The sequence below is a fragment of the Tenrec ecaudatus genome, chromosome 16, assembly GCF_050624435.1.
Source record: "Tenrec ecaudatus isolate mTenEca1 chromosome 16, mTenEca1.hap1, whole genome shotgun sequence".
Classification (NCBI taxonomy): domain Eukaryota; kingdom Metazoa; phylum Chordata; class Mammalia; order Afrosoricida; family Tenrecidae; genus Tenrec; species Tenrec ecaudatus.
In genome coordinates this window covers 48,712,064-48,727,440 of record NC_134545.1, presented here as the reverse complement: position 1 = coordinate 48,727,440, position 15,377 = coordinate 48,712,064, and the positions used below count along the sequence as shown (strand labels likewise).

Here is a 15,377-nt window from a genome sequence, read left to right as displayed (position 1 = left end):
CACCAGCTTCTCCTCAAGAGAAAGATGAGATTTTTCTAGTGGTGTAGAGAGTTAGTCTTGGAAACCCCCAGGGGCAGACCCTGCCCAATAGTGTTGCCGTGGGTCTGCATAACTCCATCGATGGCACTGGGCTCTTTCAGCAGGAGATTGGATCATGAAGTCAGCGTTGAAAAATCAATACTCTAGGACTGGATAGGGCAGAGGTTGTACACTGCTGCATATGGGAGCTGGAGGCACAGGGAATAAGGGTAGATGATACCTTCAGGACCAGGGGTGTGAGGGGCGATACTGGGAGAGTAGAGGGTGAGTGGGTTGGAAAGGGGGAACCGATTACAAGGATCCACATGTGACCTCCTCCCTGGGAGACAGACAGCAGAGAAGGGGGTGGGGAAGGGAGACTCCAGATAGGGCAAGATATGACAAAATAACAATCTATAAATTAACAAGGGCTCATGAGGGAGGGGGGAGCAGGGAGGGAGGGGAAAATAAGAGGACCTGATGCAAAGGGCTTAAGTGGAGAGCAAATGCTTTGAGAATGATTAGGGCAAAGAATGTACGGATGTGCTTTATACAATTTATGTATGTATATGTATGGATTGTGATAAGAGTTGTATGAGCCCCTAATAAAATGTTTAAAAAAATAACATAAAAAAAAGAAAGAAAATCAGTGCTCTAAAGCTGACTCCACAAAGAGCGCAGTCATCTCATCCTTCTGCCCAGGCAGAGTAGCAATTACCGAACTCTTCCTGGTGAGGATCAGCCTTTTGAAAGACTCCACTCCAGGCAGCCACTTCCAGTTGATCAACCTTGGCCTGGACATTGAAATCAACTTGCCATCCTAGCTGGGAAGCCTTGGACTGTTTGGCTAAGGCCATGTCCAGACCTGTCCAGATGTGCTAGAAAGGTGTGCATTTGACCAGTAGTCATCTTGGTGGCAACAGGCTCGGCAGGCTGGTTCCGTGGGGAAAGGCGGGATGAATAAGCCAGTGTCTTGCCTGTAGCAGCTCACAGTCCAGACATGCCCAATCCCTGATCACGCTTGGCCAGAACTGAGGTAATGGCCACCCTGTGTGCAGCTGTCAGGGCTTCGGAGCTTCCCACATGTGTAGCCAAAGCTCACAACAACCTGAGGGAATTACCAAGGCTCAGGGGAATTACGTACTTGCACAGGGTCACTGCCAATGTGCAGAGTTGGAATCCAAGCCTAGTCGGATTCCATGTCCAGGGCCCTGTGTCCAGTACTCAGGGAAGTTAGACAGTTGACCCCTGGACATGCCTCCCCAGCCTCAGACCCCACCCACCCCCTCCCAGAGCTGTATAGACCTAGGGTCTGTTATGGCCAGGAGTGATGCTAGAGAGTAGCAATGTAGATGTGTGGGTGGAGACCCCCACTGCTCCTCTCTCTCATTCTCCTAGCCTATACACATAGCAGACATTACTAATCAACTATCATAGTCTTTCCTATTCAAACCAAGCTTGACCTCAGAATTTGTGTGCTGATAGTGCCCCAGGTAGCCGTTGTCAATCTCTTGGCTTTGGCACCTGAAATGAAAACAATTTCTCGTCCTCAGCTTACCAGCACTCAGCAGTTCAATATAGAGTCCCTAGGTGGTGCAAACAGATACTGAGCTCAGCCGCTCACTAAAAGGTCAGAAGTTTGAATTCACCCAGAGGCACTTGGAAGAAAGGCCTGGTAATCTACTTCAGAAAAATCAGCCATGCAAAACCCTATGGGGCATATCACCTTCAGTGGGAATCAAGTCAGTGGCAACTGAGGTGAAAACCATGGTTCAGGATCCCGAGAACCCGATCCAGTCCTCTTCTTGGTCAAGTTCCCTCTTGCCTGTGCTGGATTAGGTTCATACCGGAATTCTTTGGAAGACCTGCTCAGCCCAGCAGCCATCAAGCACTGTGTGGATTGGGACACAGCCCCATTCATGATTTCTGTGTACTTTATGACCACTTCTTTTTGGAGGAGCCCAAGGGGAGTCCCCGCCCCATCTAATTTCTTGGCCCCTCGGCCACTCTTGCCCATTTCTGTTTTCTCTCTAGAGATACTCCATGTGTGCCCTGCACTGGTCCGTGCCGCACGCTTTATTGCACAGTGGGCTGTGTGTGCGCCACATACACCTACCCACGTTTTATGCTTTGCTTCTTGAACAGCATCTCTGCAGCCGTCACAGCAGCACCCGGATCAATGTACCATAATCTATCAAACTGTCGCATGGCCTTTTGAAAATACAGACACTTTATTCACAGTTGATTGCATGTGTCCTTGTGAAAGTATCCCAGGATTGGACTTGCTGGGTCGCAAACCAAACCTCATTGCCATCGAGTTGATTTCGACTCACAGCTATCGTATTCCGAGACTGTTGCAGCTGTCCAGGAGCGGACACCTCCTGGTTCTCCCAGAGGGTGTCTGGTCTGTTTGAACCACCGACCTTTCGGTCAGCGGCCCAGCACACCACCAGGGTGCCTTCTCCTGGGTCAGAGTCTGTATATTCCAAATGGCGACGGTTTTGCCAAATGGTCCTTCAGAAAGCCGCTCCATCGATGCTGAGTGGGAATCTTTGGTGTCGGTCGGGCCAGGCTAGACTGAGCAGGAGTAACAACTCAATCTCCAGATCGTTGGGGGTTCGCAGACTCGTCGCTCACCCCACATCTCACTCGGGTTGGGCGGCTCTCCAAGCAGCAACTCTCGGGGTCCAGGCTCCTTTCTGAGGACCCTGTGGCCCTCAGCATGGTGACACCAGGGAAGAGAGGGCCAGGGGCTGGGGGGCTCGTTTTAAGGACCAGCCTACAAAGTTGCTTGCGCCTCTTTCATGCACATCGCCCCAGGGCAGCAAACTGGCAGGTGGGTGGCTGTGATGCTGGATGCCTTGGCACTGGCATTTCACATGCCAGGGGGCACCCATGGCAGCTCAGTGGAGCTTCCAGACTGAAGCAGACTGAGAACAAAGGGTTGGCTCTCTACTGAGAATTACCCTATGGGGCCCAACAGAATGCTGTTTGCCATCATGCTTAGAGATGAACTCCCTAGTCGGAAGCTCTGTAAACACACCGTCGTCACAAGGGTGGACTGAAACAGGAGTGGGGGCGTCCGGCATGTAACATTGCACACCTCACCAAAGAGAAGCTGTCCTAGTCATCCCATTAGGGGCGAGCTGATGAAATATTTGACCCAAATGGCTCGTGAGTGATGTTATAAATATCCAACTGGTCCTTGGCAGAAAAAGGGCACCCCCCCCCCCGCCAGACTAAAGCACGCCAACAATCGCAGCTACGGAGCAGAACCAAGCCATGTTTTGTTCCATTGCGTATGGGGTCTCCATGAATGGAAATTAGACTCAATGGCAACAGCCCACAACCCATGGATCTGAAGCCGGCCCCAACTCTACTGCTGGGGGGTGAGACTGGGAGCTCATTGATGCTGCAGGAACCCCAACTCTGCCATAGGGAGTGTCCTCAGCATTTCACCTCGACCCGTGCCAGGATATTTTGTCCCATGCCAAAACTGGCATAGTAGGTTTCCAAAACTGGCACTGAGATGCAATTTTACTTGTCACCGACGTGGTTGCTTTTGGCAGGGGCCCTCGGCCTCTTCTCCACTCGAATCCCTGTAGCAGCTGAAGTTCGCACCCAAGGCGCGCTCCCATGGGCTTGCAACATGTTCCCCAAGCCCCCCCAAAAAAGCATTTGGTGGAGATGCCTTCAGACTTTAAAGAATTTTGGCTGTTGTTCATCAAAACCTATTAAGGCACTTGAGTAATAATATAAAATCCGTCATTTAAATGTCTTTGCCAGCCATTGGCACTGAGTGGTCCTGGGAAATTTCCTCGGTCGGTCATAACCCTGCCTCTACTGTTCGTGGAAGCTTCGGGAGAGAAAGAATAGCCTTCCAACCACTGTCAGCATTTCTTCATAAGAAGTATCCCCCACCCCCCCAAACGTCGATTGTTTTATCACACTTCAGCACCTCGCAGTGCATTGTACCCTCTGCGGTGTTCCGCTTGCTGAAGGGCTGGGCGGGCAGCAGCAGAGGCTTTTTGAGGCTGGACTGCATGGAGCGTATGTGCTTGAACGGAGGTTTTCGTAAAAAGAGGAGAGTTGAAATTGGGTCTGGTGTTGGCTTAGAATGCCAAACTCGAGGGGTGGTGAAGAAGTTTGTTTGGTAGACAGGGGCGTCTTCTATAAAGTTGGAGTACTCGATAGGCTTCATCTCACATCCAGCTCTAATGAGTGGTATTCTATTGAGAAAGGCACCCGAGGCTACCTCCAATCTCCGTTGGAAGTGGGTCGGTAATTGATTAGTGATGTCTGCTCCAGTTGCAGGACTCATAAGTAGGGGAGTATGCCCGCCATTGCTACCATCCCTGTGTTGAAGGCGTCGGAAAGGGGTCAGCTATGAGAACCATGGTGGTAAAGTTGGGCGGGGGCCATCTCTAACCTGGGAGAAAACAGATCAAGTTGAGTTTTTCTCTTCTAAGCTGTATGGCTCTGGTCAAACACTTTCTTTCCCTCTGCCTGAGTTTCTAGAACTGCACATCGAAAAGGGGCAAACAAGGGCATTCCCAAGTCCTGTCCAGCCCTGGCATTTTGCCGTCTTAGGCAAGAGCCAGGCTTTCTCATGATGGGTGGTGTGTGAACAGATCTTTCATGAGCCTTTCAGAAAACTGCCCACTCTAAAAGGCACATTGGTGCCAAAATTGCGTGTGTCACTGAGTCAGTCCAACTCACGGCACCCGCATGTGTGTCGGGGTAAAACTATGCCCCACGGGGTTTCCCATGCTAGTTTCAGAAGGAGAGCACTGGGCCTTTCTTGTAAGCACCTCTAGGCGCGCAGGTAGCAGACAATCACATCAACTGTTTGCACCACCTGGAGGCTTTGCACATTTAGAAGGAGAGGACTAGACTTGAAAGGCCATGGTCCTTTGTGGGGGGCTGCTTGCCGGAGCCCCTGCTGACAACACGATTTTACCCTAGACCCCAATCCCCTGGCATTCAGACCACACGCACCATGTGCGGTGTATGCCGTGCTCTGGCCTTCTGGGAAACTAGGGAGAGAGCAGCTTTGCAGTCTGACTGTGGAGTCTCTGGCGCTCTGGTTGGCCTACTGCCTCGGTGTCACAGGGGGCTGCAATGCTTGGACTGAGAAAACCAGCTATTTTTGACCAGGAGAGGCTGGAAAGGCAGGCTGGATGCCCAGATCAAAGGTCACCCATGAGTGAATGGGTGCCTGACCGGGCAGTGGCTCCAGCTGGTTACCGCTGTTTCCTTCACCTTCTGTGTCGTGGAGGACTGAGAAAGGGGCAAAATCAACTCCGCAGCAGTGGGGTTTGATTTTCTGGGACCCGCATTCCAACACTCAGCAGCAGAGGGCAGGCCACTGGTCTGTAGTGCCCACAAGCATAGAGCCGTAGCTCCTTGCCAGCTGAGCCACTGCTTACTGCCCCTGGGGCTCAGATGCAGCATTTCTCCAACGTCATCACAGCGGGGGACGCACTGAATGCTGTGAGCGCCCAGGCTGCAGATGAGGACTGCCCTCCCCGAGGTTCAGGTCCTTGCCCAGGGTCATGGGTCTTCAAAGACAGTCTGCCAAGCAAGAAGATGGACCGCCCACAACACTGAGAGGTTCAGGCGTTCCCTGACTTTCCATGTGCATATAAACGCTTCCCAACTGTTGGCAGGCCTGCCGACTGACACCTTGCTCGGGAGTGTGTTGGATTCCCTGTGGCCTGGTGAGGGCTTGTCTTCCCCGGAGACAGAGTTAGCTTTTTATTGTGACACACATTCACGGACTGAAACGTTTGCCATTTCAGCATTGTTCTGTGCACCTTCAGGAACGTGAGTCCGGTTCTCTTGTGGTTGGGTCATCACCGCTACCCATTTTCAAATGAGCCGTCAGCCTTCACAGAGCACGACGTCCCGTTAGGAATACTGTAGACAGAGGGGCACACATACAGCAGTTTCACTCGGTACCCAGCAGGTGCACACTCACCTACCGTTTCCCCCACCCCCACCCCACTCGTTATCCCCCTAGCTGACACCATTGTCCCCTGCAGCCAGTCCAGGTGTGCACATTTCGGTACCCCACCCTGGCCAAGGGCTCCTTCCACCTCAGTGCTCTGTTCCTCTTCCGTCCCGCCCCACCCCTGCAATGTCTAGAGGCAGTTTGATGGTGCTACAGGCGTGATATGAGTGGAGACCAGGGGCGCTGTTAACCCCCTATGGTGCACGGGACAAGGCACCCCCTGTGGAAGGTCCCCAGGCTGTGGTCTGGAAGAGGGCTGTCCTCCTCATGACAAGTAATTAGCCAGCCCCAAATGCCAATGGTGCCGGGCCTGAGGGAGCCCGCCCTGCGGACGCGCGCTGTCTCTGCACTTTGCTCTTTAAAAGGAGGTTTGCAGATCCTTTCTCTCCTGCGTTGCAGAGCCAGCCCTGCTATTCTTTGTGGCTACATCAGAACCCTTAGCTTGGATGCTTCCTCATTCTATTGGGGTGTTCTCAGTCTGGGCTGTTGCAAGCCCGTATGCTCCCAGAACATTCCTTTCCATGTAGGGTCTACGGCCTGTGAGCCAGTGTGTCAGTGGGATAAATTCCGGAGGTGGGATGGCTGATGTTGGGTCTCTGCAGCACCGGGGTGGGGGTGGGGGTGGGGTGGTAGGGGGGAAATGGTCTGGGTTTCTGCCAGCTGAGTTGGGCTTGATCCATTCAAGACTCACGGGGAAGGGTCTTCCCTGCCCACAAAGGCTATCCTGACTGCCCATCTCTCCACAGGCAAGGAGGCCTGCGCCCTGAAGTCAATGAACCAGTTCACGAGGGACTCCCCCGAGCCGAGTCCCGGGACTGGCTGAGAAGCCTGCCGCCCTCCTCTCCCCATGGATAAGGGCCTGGCTCTGCCCCAGGACTGCCGGGACTTTCTGCGTGGCCTGAGGATGAGGGGCAAATATGCCCTTTTCCTGGCTTTCGTGGTGGTAGTTTTTGTCTTCATCGAGAAGGAAAACAAAATCATTTCCAGGTGAGAGAGGCGAGCGCCTGCCTTCCTTATCAAGGTAGGGTGGGTCGGGGTGGAGAGGGTATCCCCTCACTCCCCCAGGAATGACACAACACCTCCCTGTTATTGCTTGGGTTCCTATCAGTTGTCCTCATGAAGAGAGGGTGGTAGGAACTTGGCCTCTGCACTCAGGCACCCTGGTGTCGAAAGCTACGTCCGGCTCTCCCAGCCATCAGGTCTAGCTAGGTGAGTGACTTCCTCTTGCTGAGCAGTAAGGTCTCCTGCTGTAGGAAGTTGGTGCTAACAATGCCTGCCGAACTGCAAGGGTTCAGTGAAATGTGAAACATTTAGCTCCCTGGCTGACATGGGGTTGGTATCCAGTTCTGTCTGGCTCTGATGATTAGGACCCAGTTACCTTTCTGGCCTAGATTAATACCCCACGTGAACCAGCAGCCCCTTACCAGTCTTGATGGTCACAGGTGAGAATGAGCCCAAGTGAGGCTGGGCCTGTGTGGGTACTCTGGTGGAGGGCTGCCAGGTGTAGTGGTCCAGGTTATGAACTGCTCAGACCCCAGAGGGCCGCTCTCCTCGGCTGCACTGGGAGAGACGCTCCCTAGGGCTGGCAGGGTACCCTTGTGGCCGATGGCCCTGCTGGGAGGCCTGTCGGACATAGAAAGGGGCCTGAGATGGAAAGGCAAGGGGCTGGCCGGGCTGAAGCTCCTCAGCTTGAACTGATCTGTTCACGTAGTCAAGGTCTTTCTGTAGGCTCCGCCCAAAACCTCCCTCCACCAGCCAGCAGGGCCCAGAGCTGATACCTCAGGGAAGAATGCTCTGCAGGCCAGTGGGGGACCAATCCTGAGATGGAATTCCCCAGTCAGAATGAGCCCACAGCCTGCTCCACACCCTGAGACCCTTGATAGCCTGCTCTCCCTCCCCCGCCTCACTCCCCTCTCGAGTTCTTGCTGTGATCTTGGCCCCAATAAACCACTGAGTCAAATCCCTGCCTTAAAGTCAGCTACTGGAGAACCTCCATTCAGCCAGGTGGAGGGCGATCCTGGAGGAAGCTGCTTCCAGCACCCGCCCTTGCGAGGGGAACTCCATCAAGTTGAGTCCTTTACAAACATCCTGCCCACCTCCATGGGCGGCCCTGCCTCTCCCGGGCTGGTCCTCCTCTGCGGGACATTCAGGCCAGCCAGTTACTCTATATTTCTCCCCACAGGGTGTCGGAGAAGCTGAAGCAGATACCCCAAGCAGATACCAACGGCACCGACTCGGCCCTGGTCTTGGCCGAGAACGCGTCCCTTTTGTCCCTGAGCGAGCTCGAGTCCGCCTTCTCCGGACTGCAGAGGCGCCTGCACAATCTGAGCCTGCAGCTGGGCTTGGAGCCTGCCGCGGAGAGCAGGGCGTGGGGGGGTTCGGCCCGGGCCCGGCGCCACGTGCTGCTCATGGCCTCCACGCGCACGGGCTCCTCGTTCGTGGGCGAATTCTTCAACCAGCAGGGCAACGTCTTCTACCTCTTTGAGCCGCTGTGGCACGTGGAGCGGACGGTGACCTTCGAGCCCGGGGCGCCCAGCGCGGCCCACTGGGCCCTGGTCTACCGCGACGTGCTCCAGCGGCTCCTGCTGTGCGACCTGTACAGCCTGGAGCACTTCATCCGGCCGGGCCCCGAGCAGCACCTGACGCCCGCCCTGTTCCGCCGGGGCTCCAGCCGCGCCCTCTGCGAGGACCCCGTGTGCACACCCTTCGTCAAGAGGGTCTTCGAGAAGTATCACTGCAAGGAGCGCCGCTGCGGCCCCCTCAACGTGACCCTGGCCGCCCAGGCCTGCCGCCGCAAGGAGCACGTGGCCCTCAAGGCCGTCCGCATCCGGCAGCTGGAGTCCCTGCAGCCGCTGGCCGAGGACCCCCGGCTGGACCTGCGCATCATCCAGCTGGTGCGAGACCCCCGCGCCGTGCTGGCCTCCCGCATGGTGGCCTTCGCCGGCAAGTACGCGACCTGGAAGAAGTGGCTGGCCGAGGGCCAGGACCGGCTGCGGGAGGACGAGGTGCAGCGGCTCCGGGGCAACTGCGAGAGCATCCGCCTGTCGGCCGAGCTGGGCCTGCGGCAGCCCGCCTGGCTGCGGGGCCGCTACCTGCTGGTGCGCTACGAGGACGTGGCGCGCTGGCCCCTGCAGAAGGCGCGCCAGATGTACCGCTTTGCGGGCATTCCCTGGACCCCGCAGGTGGAGGACTGGATCCAGACGAACACGCAGGCGGCCCAGGACGGCAGCGGCGTCTACTCCACGCAGAAGAACTCCTCGGAGCAGTTTGACAAGTGGCGCTTCAGCATGCCCTTCAAGCTGGCGCAGGTGGTGCAGTCCGCCTGCGGCCCTGCCATGCGCCTCTTTGGGTACAAGCTGGTCCGGGATGCCGATTCCCTCACCAATCGCTCCATCAGCCTGCTGGAGGAGCATGGCACTTTCTGGGTCACCTAGGGAGCCAGGGGGCACCTGCACCCTTCAAGGCTCATGGTCATCCCACCCTGCGTCCTCCCTCCTTGGCCTGCAGGGAGACCGTGGCCTCGGAGGGCAGGCGGGAGGTGTGTGCTGTGCAGCGCCCTGGGCCCTGCTGGCTTTCCCAGCGAAGCGGGGTGTGGGGGGGTGGCTTTGGGGTTTCTCCCTGATTACAAGACAGTGCCCACCCCCCTGGGGGCTGTCCAACCCAGACCCAGGGGCTGCAGTCTCAGTGCAGGCCTAGGCAGACCTGGGCCTGTGTCAAGCCACGCACACGCGTGGGGAAATAGACATTAAATACAAATAACGCTCGTATGCCTTCTGGGTAAAAAGTTCAAACACAGCAACGTGAAAGTGGGCCCTGGCCAGGCACCATCGGATTTCCTGGTGTCCTGTGTGAGGAGGGACCATTTGAGGCTCAACCGGTGACCGCAGCTGGGAGAGCTGATGGTGGAGTTTGGGCGTAACTGTGCAGGAGTCCCTGGCGGTACAAACAGGTCACCTGCTCAGCTGCTAATGCAGAGACCGGAGGTTGGAGTCCACCCAGAGGTGCCTCCAAGAAAGGCCTGGTGGGCTACTTGGGAAAAATGCACCCCGGGGAACCCCATGGAGCGCAGCTCTACTCTGTCACCCGTGGGGTCCCTGGGAGTTGAAGTGGACGCCATGGCATCGGTTTGCTTTTGCGTTTGTGGCTGTGCTGGTGTTCTGATGGCCGTCAGCCCTGTGCCCTGCTGACCACCCCCCCCCCCGCCTACACACACACACACACACATGCCAGGACAAGCACACACACACTGACATCAGACTTCCCGCTGCTTCGTGCCCACGAAGTTCCACTCACCTAAGGAGCCTTTACTTGTGTTTTTAGAATCCTTGAGGCAAGAGGTGTGGGCATGCACACTCATCTAGTCCCACCCAGTGCCCAGAGCAGTTAGGAGTGAATGATAGTCGGCTTAGACCTACCCAGTCTGTGGTCCCTGCCCATCCTGGCTGACCCTCACATGGCTGCCCCCATCCTCACTCGGCCAGTCCAGTGCACGTGCTCGGGTGTGAAGGCTGCTTCCAGTCTGACCAGCTGAAGCAGCTGGAGTCCCAGGAGCGGAAAAGCCGCCCCACAGCCCTGCCATTTCCAGCCAGACCTCATCTGAGGCAGGACCAACAAGAAAGTACCGTGTACGCTTGAGGGAGAAGGCACATCAGGATCCCTCTTCCCCTGAGGACCCAGCCCGCTCTCCTGGGGACTATGGTCAGCTGCTAGTCACCATGGTTACAGCAGTGTCTGGAATTCCTCCTTTAGGGCTCTGGGAACAGAACTGCTCAACTAGAGTCCAGCTGAGTGTTTTCTTTTGAAGTTGTTTATGGTTTGGTGCCTGCATGGTCAGTTTTGTCTCCTAAGAGTGGCCCTTGGAGGCAGCCACGGCTGGGGGAGAACCCTTAGAGAACACGGGGCTGGGTAGGGGTGGGGGTAGGGAAGAGGAAGGAAGAGGGGGGAGGGGCGCTGAGGCTTTCCCTGAAGGATCTGTCCTAAGGGGCCACGTGGTGGTCCACTGAACCCTGAGGCCCTTCTGTTTAAGCCCCATGTGGAACGAATCTCAGAAGCCACCAACATGCTGCGTGTCCAGAAAGCAGCACCAACTGGCCGTCCTCACCTCCTCCCTGAGAGGAGGCCAGCTTTGAAAAGTCTCAAAGAAACCCCTCTGAAGCCAACACATTGCCTTCAGGGCCAGAGGCCGTACAGCCAAGCACTACATGTCCCCAACGTCGCCCCGCCCAAACCTGGAGCAGAACTCAGTACCAGGCCTCCGTCCCTGGGGGAGGCGCTGACAGTTCAGCAGGGGCTGCCTGCTTAGGGACCCGCTTCTGATTTCCCGGACAGCTTCTTCATCAGAGATGAGCCCTTCTCAAGCTGAGGGCTGAGTTCAGGTCTGAGTAATACACAGACAAGCGCAGGATCCAGCTGTGCTGCCGCAGGAAGTTGCTGTCTGAAAGGGCGCAGGACGCAGCCCTCCTGTGGGGTTTGCCACAGTCAGCAGGTTTGGGCTGCACTGTGCTTCCGGCACCCTTCTCTTCAGCCATTCACCGACGTCGCTCCACTCTGCGTGGTCAAGGGGACGTTGTCTAGAGAACTGGCTTTCAGTCCAAAGGACTCCAGCTGTGAAAACTTGACCCTGGACCGTTTCTGGCCGGCTCAGAAATGCTGACTTATCTCCCCAGCCCCCACACTGCCCTATCCTCTCTTCTCCAAGTGGGGTGAGGTGGGGGACAGTGACCTCTACACCGGCTCTTAGAGGACCCCCAGGAGTAGACAGCAGGCTTGCCCCTCCTTCCTGAGGCTCTGGTCACTCAGCTCTCTGAGGCTTTCACCGAGAACAGACCTTTGGAACAACTTCTCAGGACATTGATGTTCTGTACACTGCATGTTGACTTTATTTATTTATTTTGGGGAAAGGAAGAAACAGAAAATACCTTATGATTGGCAGGGATGCAAAGTTGTACCAAAAGCAAAAGGACAAAATAATAGCCATACCCACAAGGACATTCGAGGACAGTTCAGAATGAGGGGCTGAACCCAGGGTCCCCGGACTCAGTGGCCCCGGGGTATTGTTTAAGGAAGTTGTTTGTTTGTTTGTTTGTTTGTTCCCCTCATAGATTTGAAGATGCAATATTAGGGCCCTTGGCCTAGTTGTCTGAGACGGCACACAATCCAAGTGTGTGTTGCTTTGAAATGTACCCCTCTGGGCTCGGCAACGTTCTGGGAACCCCCAGGGCTTGGGGAAGGGCAGGGTGGGTTACTACTGACTACACTCCGTGGGCGTGGGCCATGCCTTCATGGTTTGCAGATGGAAGTTGCAGTGGGGAAGGTGGCAGCGCTGGGACTGGTGTGTCTGTTTTCAGGGAGGCCAGCTCCTGTTTGTTCTGTCCATTAAAACAGTTCTAAATATTCCAGGCCTGGATTAAATAGCCCACCCACTGCAGGCCGGGCCTGGCTCCAGCCTGGGCCTGGTGTATAAACTTTAGAGTGGATGTGGGGCAGGAGTCCTGAATCCTCTGGGCGAGGAAAAGGCAATAGGCATGCAGTGCTACCAAGATCAAGGCCGCAAATTCAAGCCTTTTGTCTCTTTAATTGATACACACACTTGAAAACAATCGTGAGATGACCAAAACCTTCTTTCTGAAGCATAGTAGGCTCACTGCTGGGGCTCTCAGCCTGAGGACCCCAAAGCAGCGCAAGTCACCCACCCATCCCATCACGATTGCCGTCTTCCCCACCATCTCTGCCACTTGTACGCCAGCAAGGTGTGCTCTGATGGTACTTATAGACCACGGGAACTGAGCCTGGCTGGTAGTGCGCAGCAAGTCGTGGTCTGGACTTGACCCCTGAAGTCGCCGACCCTCGGTGATCCCACACTGGGGTCTGTTTACATTGACTGTGGGACTGGCTTCTCGGCAGATCCTAGGCTGTGAAAGGGGGAGTGGGCTGGGCAGCTGTCCAAGACAGTCCCAGTCTGTTGGGCACGACCCCTCCCAGACCACCTCCAAAGGTTGGGCGGGTCTCAAGGGGGGTGGGCTCAGTCTTGAGGTATGGGGAGCAGAGAAAACAGACAGACAGATGCCTGGAAAAACCCATTTTCAAAGACACCGGTGAAAGGAAGGTCTTTTCCAACTAGCTTTGTGAACTGAACAAGGTGTGTTTGCAGACTTCCGGAAGCCTGGGGCTGGTAGGTATGCTTGTGAAGAAACCTTTGCTCACGACGCCTCTTATAGCCACCACCACCCGCCCCGGCCAAGTGCATGGGTCCAGCCGGCAGGAGGGAGAGGGTGCCAGCCATCTCATCTCTCATCTGCCCGCGGTTTCAGCAATAGTGGAAGCTGCGCCATACCTCAGAAGGATGAAGACGCATTGGCAACTTCGGGGTCATAAGACGCATTGGCAACTTCGGGGTCCAGACCCTTTCTTTGCCCCCTGTCTCTTGTCTCCGGTGACTGTGTCTGAGGGACTCGTTATGTGTTCACAGGGTACAGACCTGGTGCCATCGTAGCAGACCGTGGCTCACATGATGGACCAGGTGCTACTTGTGGGAAATAGAGCAGCCTGCTTCCTCTACACCTGGGCAGGCCCTGATGGCTCCGTCTGCGAGCGGCCAGACGGAGTTTCCTTGGATCCTTCTGGGGCCCTACAACTCTCGTCTCCTTGCACAACATGGGTTCTGTGTTATGGGCCACAGTGGTGCAGGCGTGCCATGCCCTCCCCCATGGTTATATGTGGCCATAGTATGTACAGGTGTCTCCACACCTGTGTGTGTGTAATGTACTTCTGTGTGGCCGTGGCCACAGATGATCTGCTGTTCCCTGGTGACGCAGGGGTTGCCCTTCAGAGTGCTGGGGGTACCAGGCAGGGTCTGCGTATAGGACAGAATGTGAACCTTGGGACCCGTCCCCTGATGAAGCACTCGAGTCATTTAATTAAAAACAAAAACATGCAACAAGCAAAATCTCGCGTGTGACTGCTTTTATGTGGCCTCTGTTCTCAGTAGCAGTGAACAGCCAGAGCAGAGGGATGGCTTGCAGGGGATCCCCCTCCCCATTGAATGGTAAATTGAGCCTTTTTGGGGGGTACCAAGATGTCAGTGTGGAGGGTACCAGAGGGAGGTGGCTGCAAGAAGGAGGTCAGAGAGACACACCCGAGCCGCATGGGCCAGAGACTGGGGTGCCATGCTTGGGGTCAAGGAGCCTGGGGACAGGTCCCATCTGGCTACGTGACCTTGGTCAAGTCGTGTCCTTTAGTGTGAGGAGGATGATCCATGATTTGCAACCATAGTTTTAGAAAAAGGCCCTCTACGGAGTCCCTAGCTGGTACAGATAGTCAACACACTCAGCTGCTAACCAAGAGGTGCCTCGGAAGAAAGGCCAGATGAGCTCCTTCCGAAAAACCCACAGTAGAAACCCTCTGAAGCGCAGCCCTACTCTGAATGCATGCAGTATCGCCAGGAGTCTTCGTGGGCCCCAGGCAGCAGGGACGGAAACCCATTGATCTGCCTTGCTTTTGAGCTAGCACTTCAGATTCCATTTCATTTGGCTTCTTAAACTCTCAAAACTCACTCTGGGAGACTGCTAAGGCCCCTCAGCTAAGAGATTTAGGGGTGTCCTTTCAGATTGTAGCCACAGACTGCACGCTGAGTCCTGACAAGGTTGAGAAGAATGAGCCGCACTAACAGAGTCGCTTCCCCGCTGAGAAGACTGAGCCCTCCCTGTGGGGCCCTGTGGACTTGGGGGCCAGGGGCCAGCAGGGCAGATGCTGTAGAGCCCAGCCTGGGGAGAGTGGAGACAATAGACAACACAGGAGGGGTGGGCCAGGCCCCTCCCCCTGAACACCTCCCCCTGCCTCCTTACGTCTCACCTTGGTCACAGACTAACTCCCAAATCATAGAGTCATGACTAGGCCAAGCATGTCTTGCCGCCCCTGTTTGGAATCTTGCCGCCCTCACCCAGATACCACTTCTCTGAGGACAGGATATATTTAGTTTAATTTCTGGGCTGTTTCCTACCACAAATGTCCCCCTGGAGATACAAATTGCCCCTAATCACTGAGTTGAGAAGGTGGACGCCCCACCCCCTCCACCACCAGCACAGCCTGGGCACCGCCATCTTCCCTCCTGCTCGCCCTGCCCTTCCCAGACCCTGGAAGCCGGGGCTTCCCTGACACCCCACAGGGTTTCGAAGGAGCTGACAGCAGGAACCCATCCCAGAAAGTGACTTGGCCAGCAGAGGCCTGGCGTGGCGGAGCCCTGCCAGGCCTGGCCCAGGGTCAGCAAGCCCCAGGGTGCCGCCAGCAGCCCTTGGGAAGTCACGGAGCCCATGGCACATTGCAGACTGGGGATCCCTGCTTCTTTCAG

At 55.8% G+C, this 15,377-nt stretch overlaps 1 protein-coding gene across 5 annotated transcripts in view; it reads left to right on the top strand.

The window, feature by feature from the left end:
- Window positions 1-13,976, top strand: part of CHST3 (carbohydrate sulfotransferase 3) — a 37,487-nt gene extending 23,511 nt beyond the window's left edge. For 4 of the 5 annotated variants that reach the window (XM_075534873.1, XM_075534871.1, XM_075534869.1 and 1 more), the window contains exons 2-3: window positions 6,778-7,018; window positions 8,214-13,976. In XM_075534873.1, coding sequence (XP_075390988.1) covers window positions 6,879-7,018; window positions 8,214-9,465 — 1,392 coding nt within the window. In that variant the 5' untranslated portion in view covers window positions 6,778-6,878 and the 3' untranslated portion in view covers window positions 9,466-13,976. Of the gene's footprint in view, window positions 1-6,464; window positions 6,605-6,777; window positions 7,019-8,213 lie in introns of those variants that run through there. The other variant, XM_075534870.1, reaches the window with a different exon arrangement.
- Window positions 13,977-15,377: the final 1,401 nt, after the last annotated feature.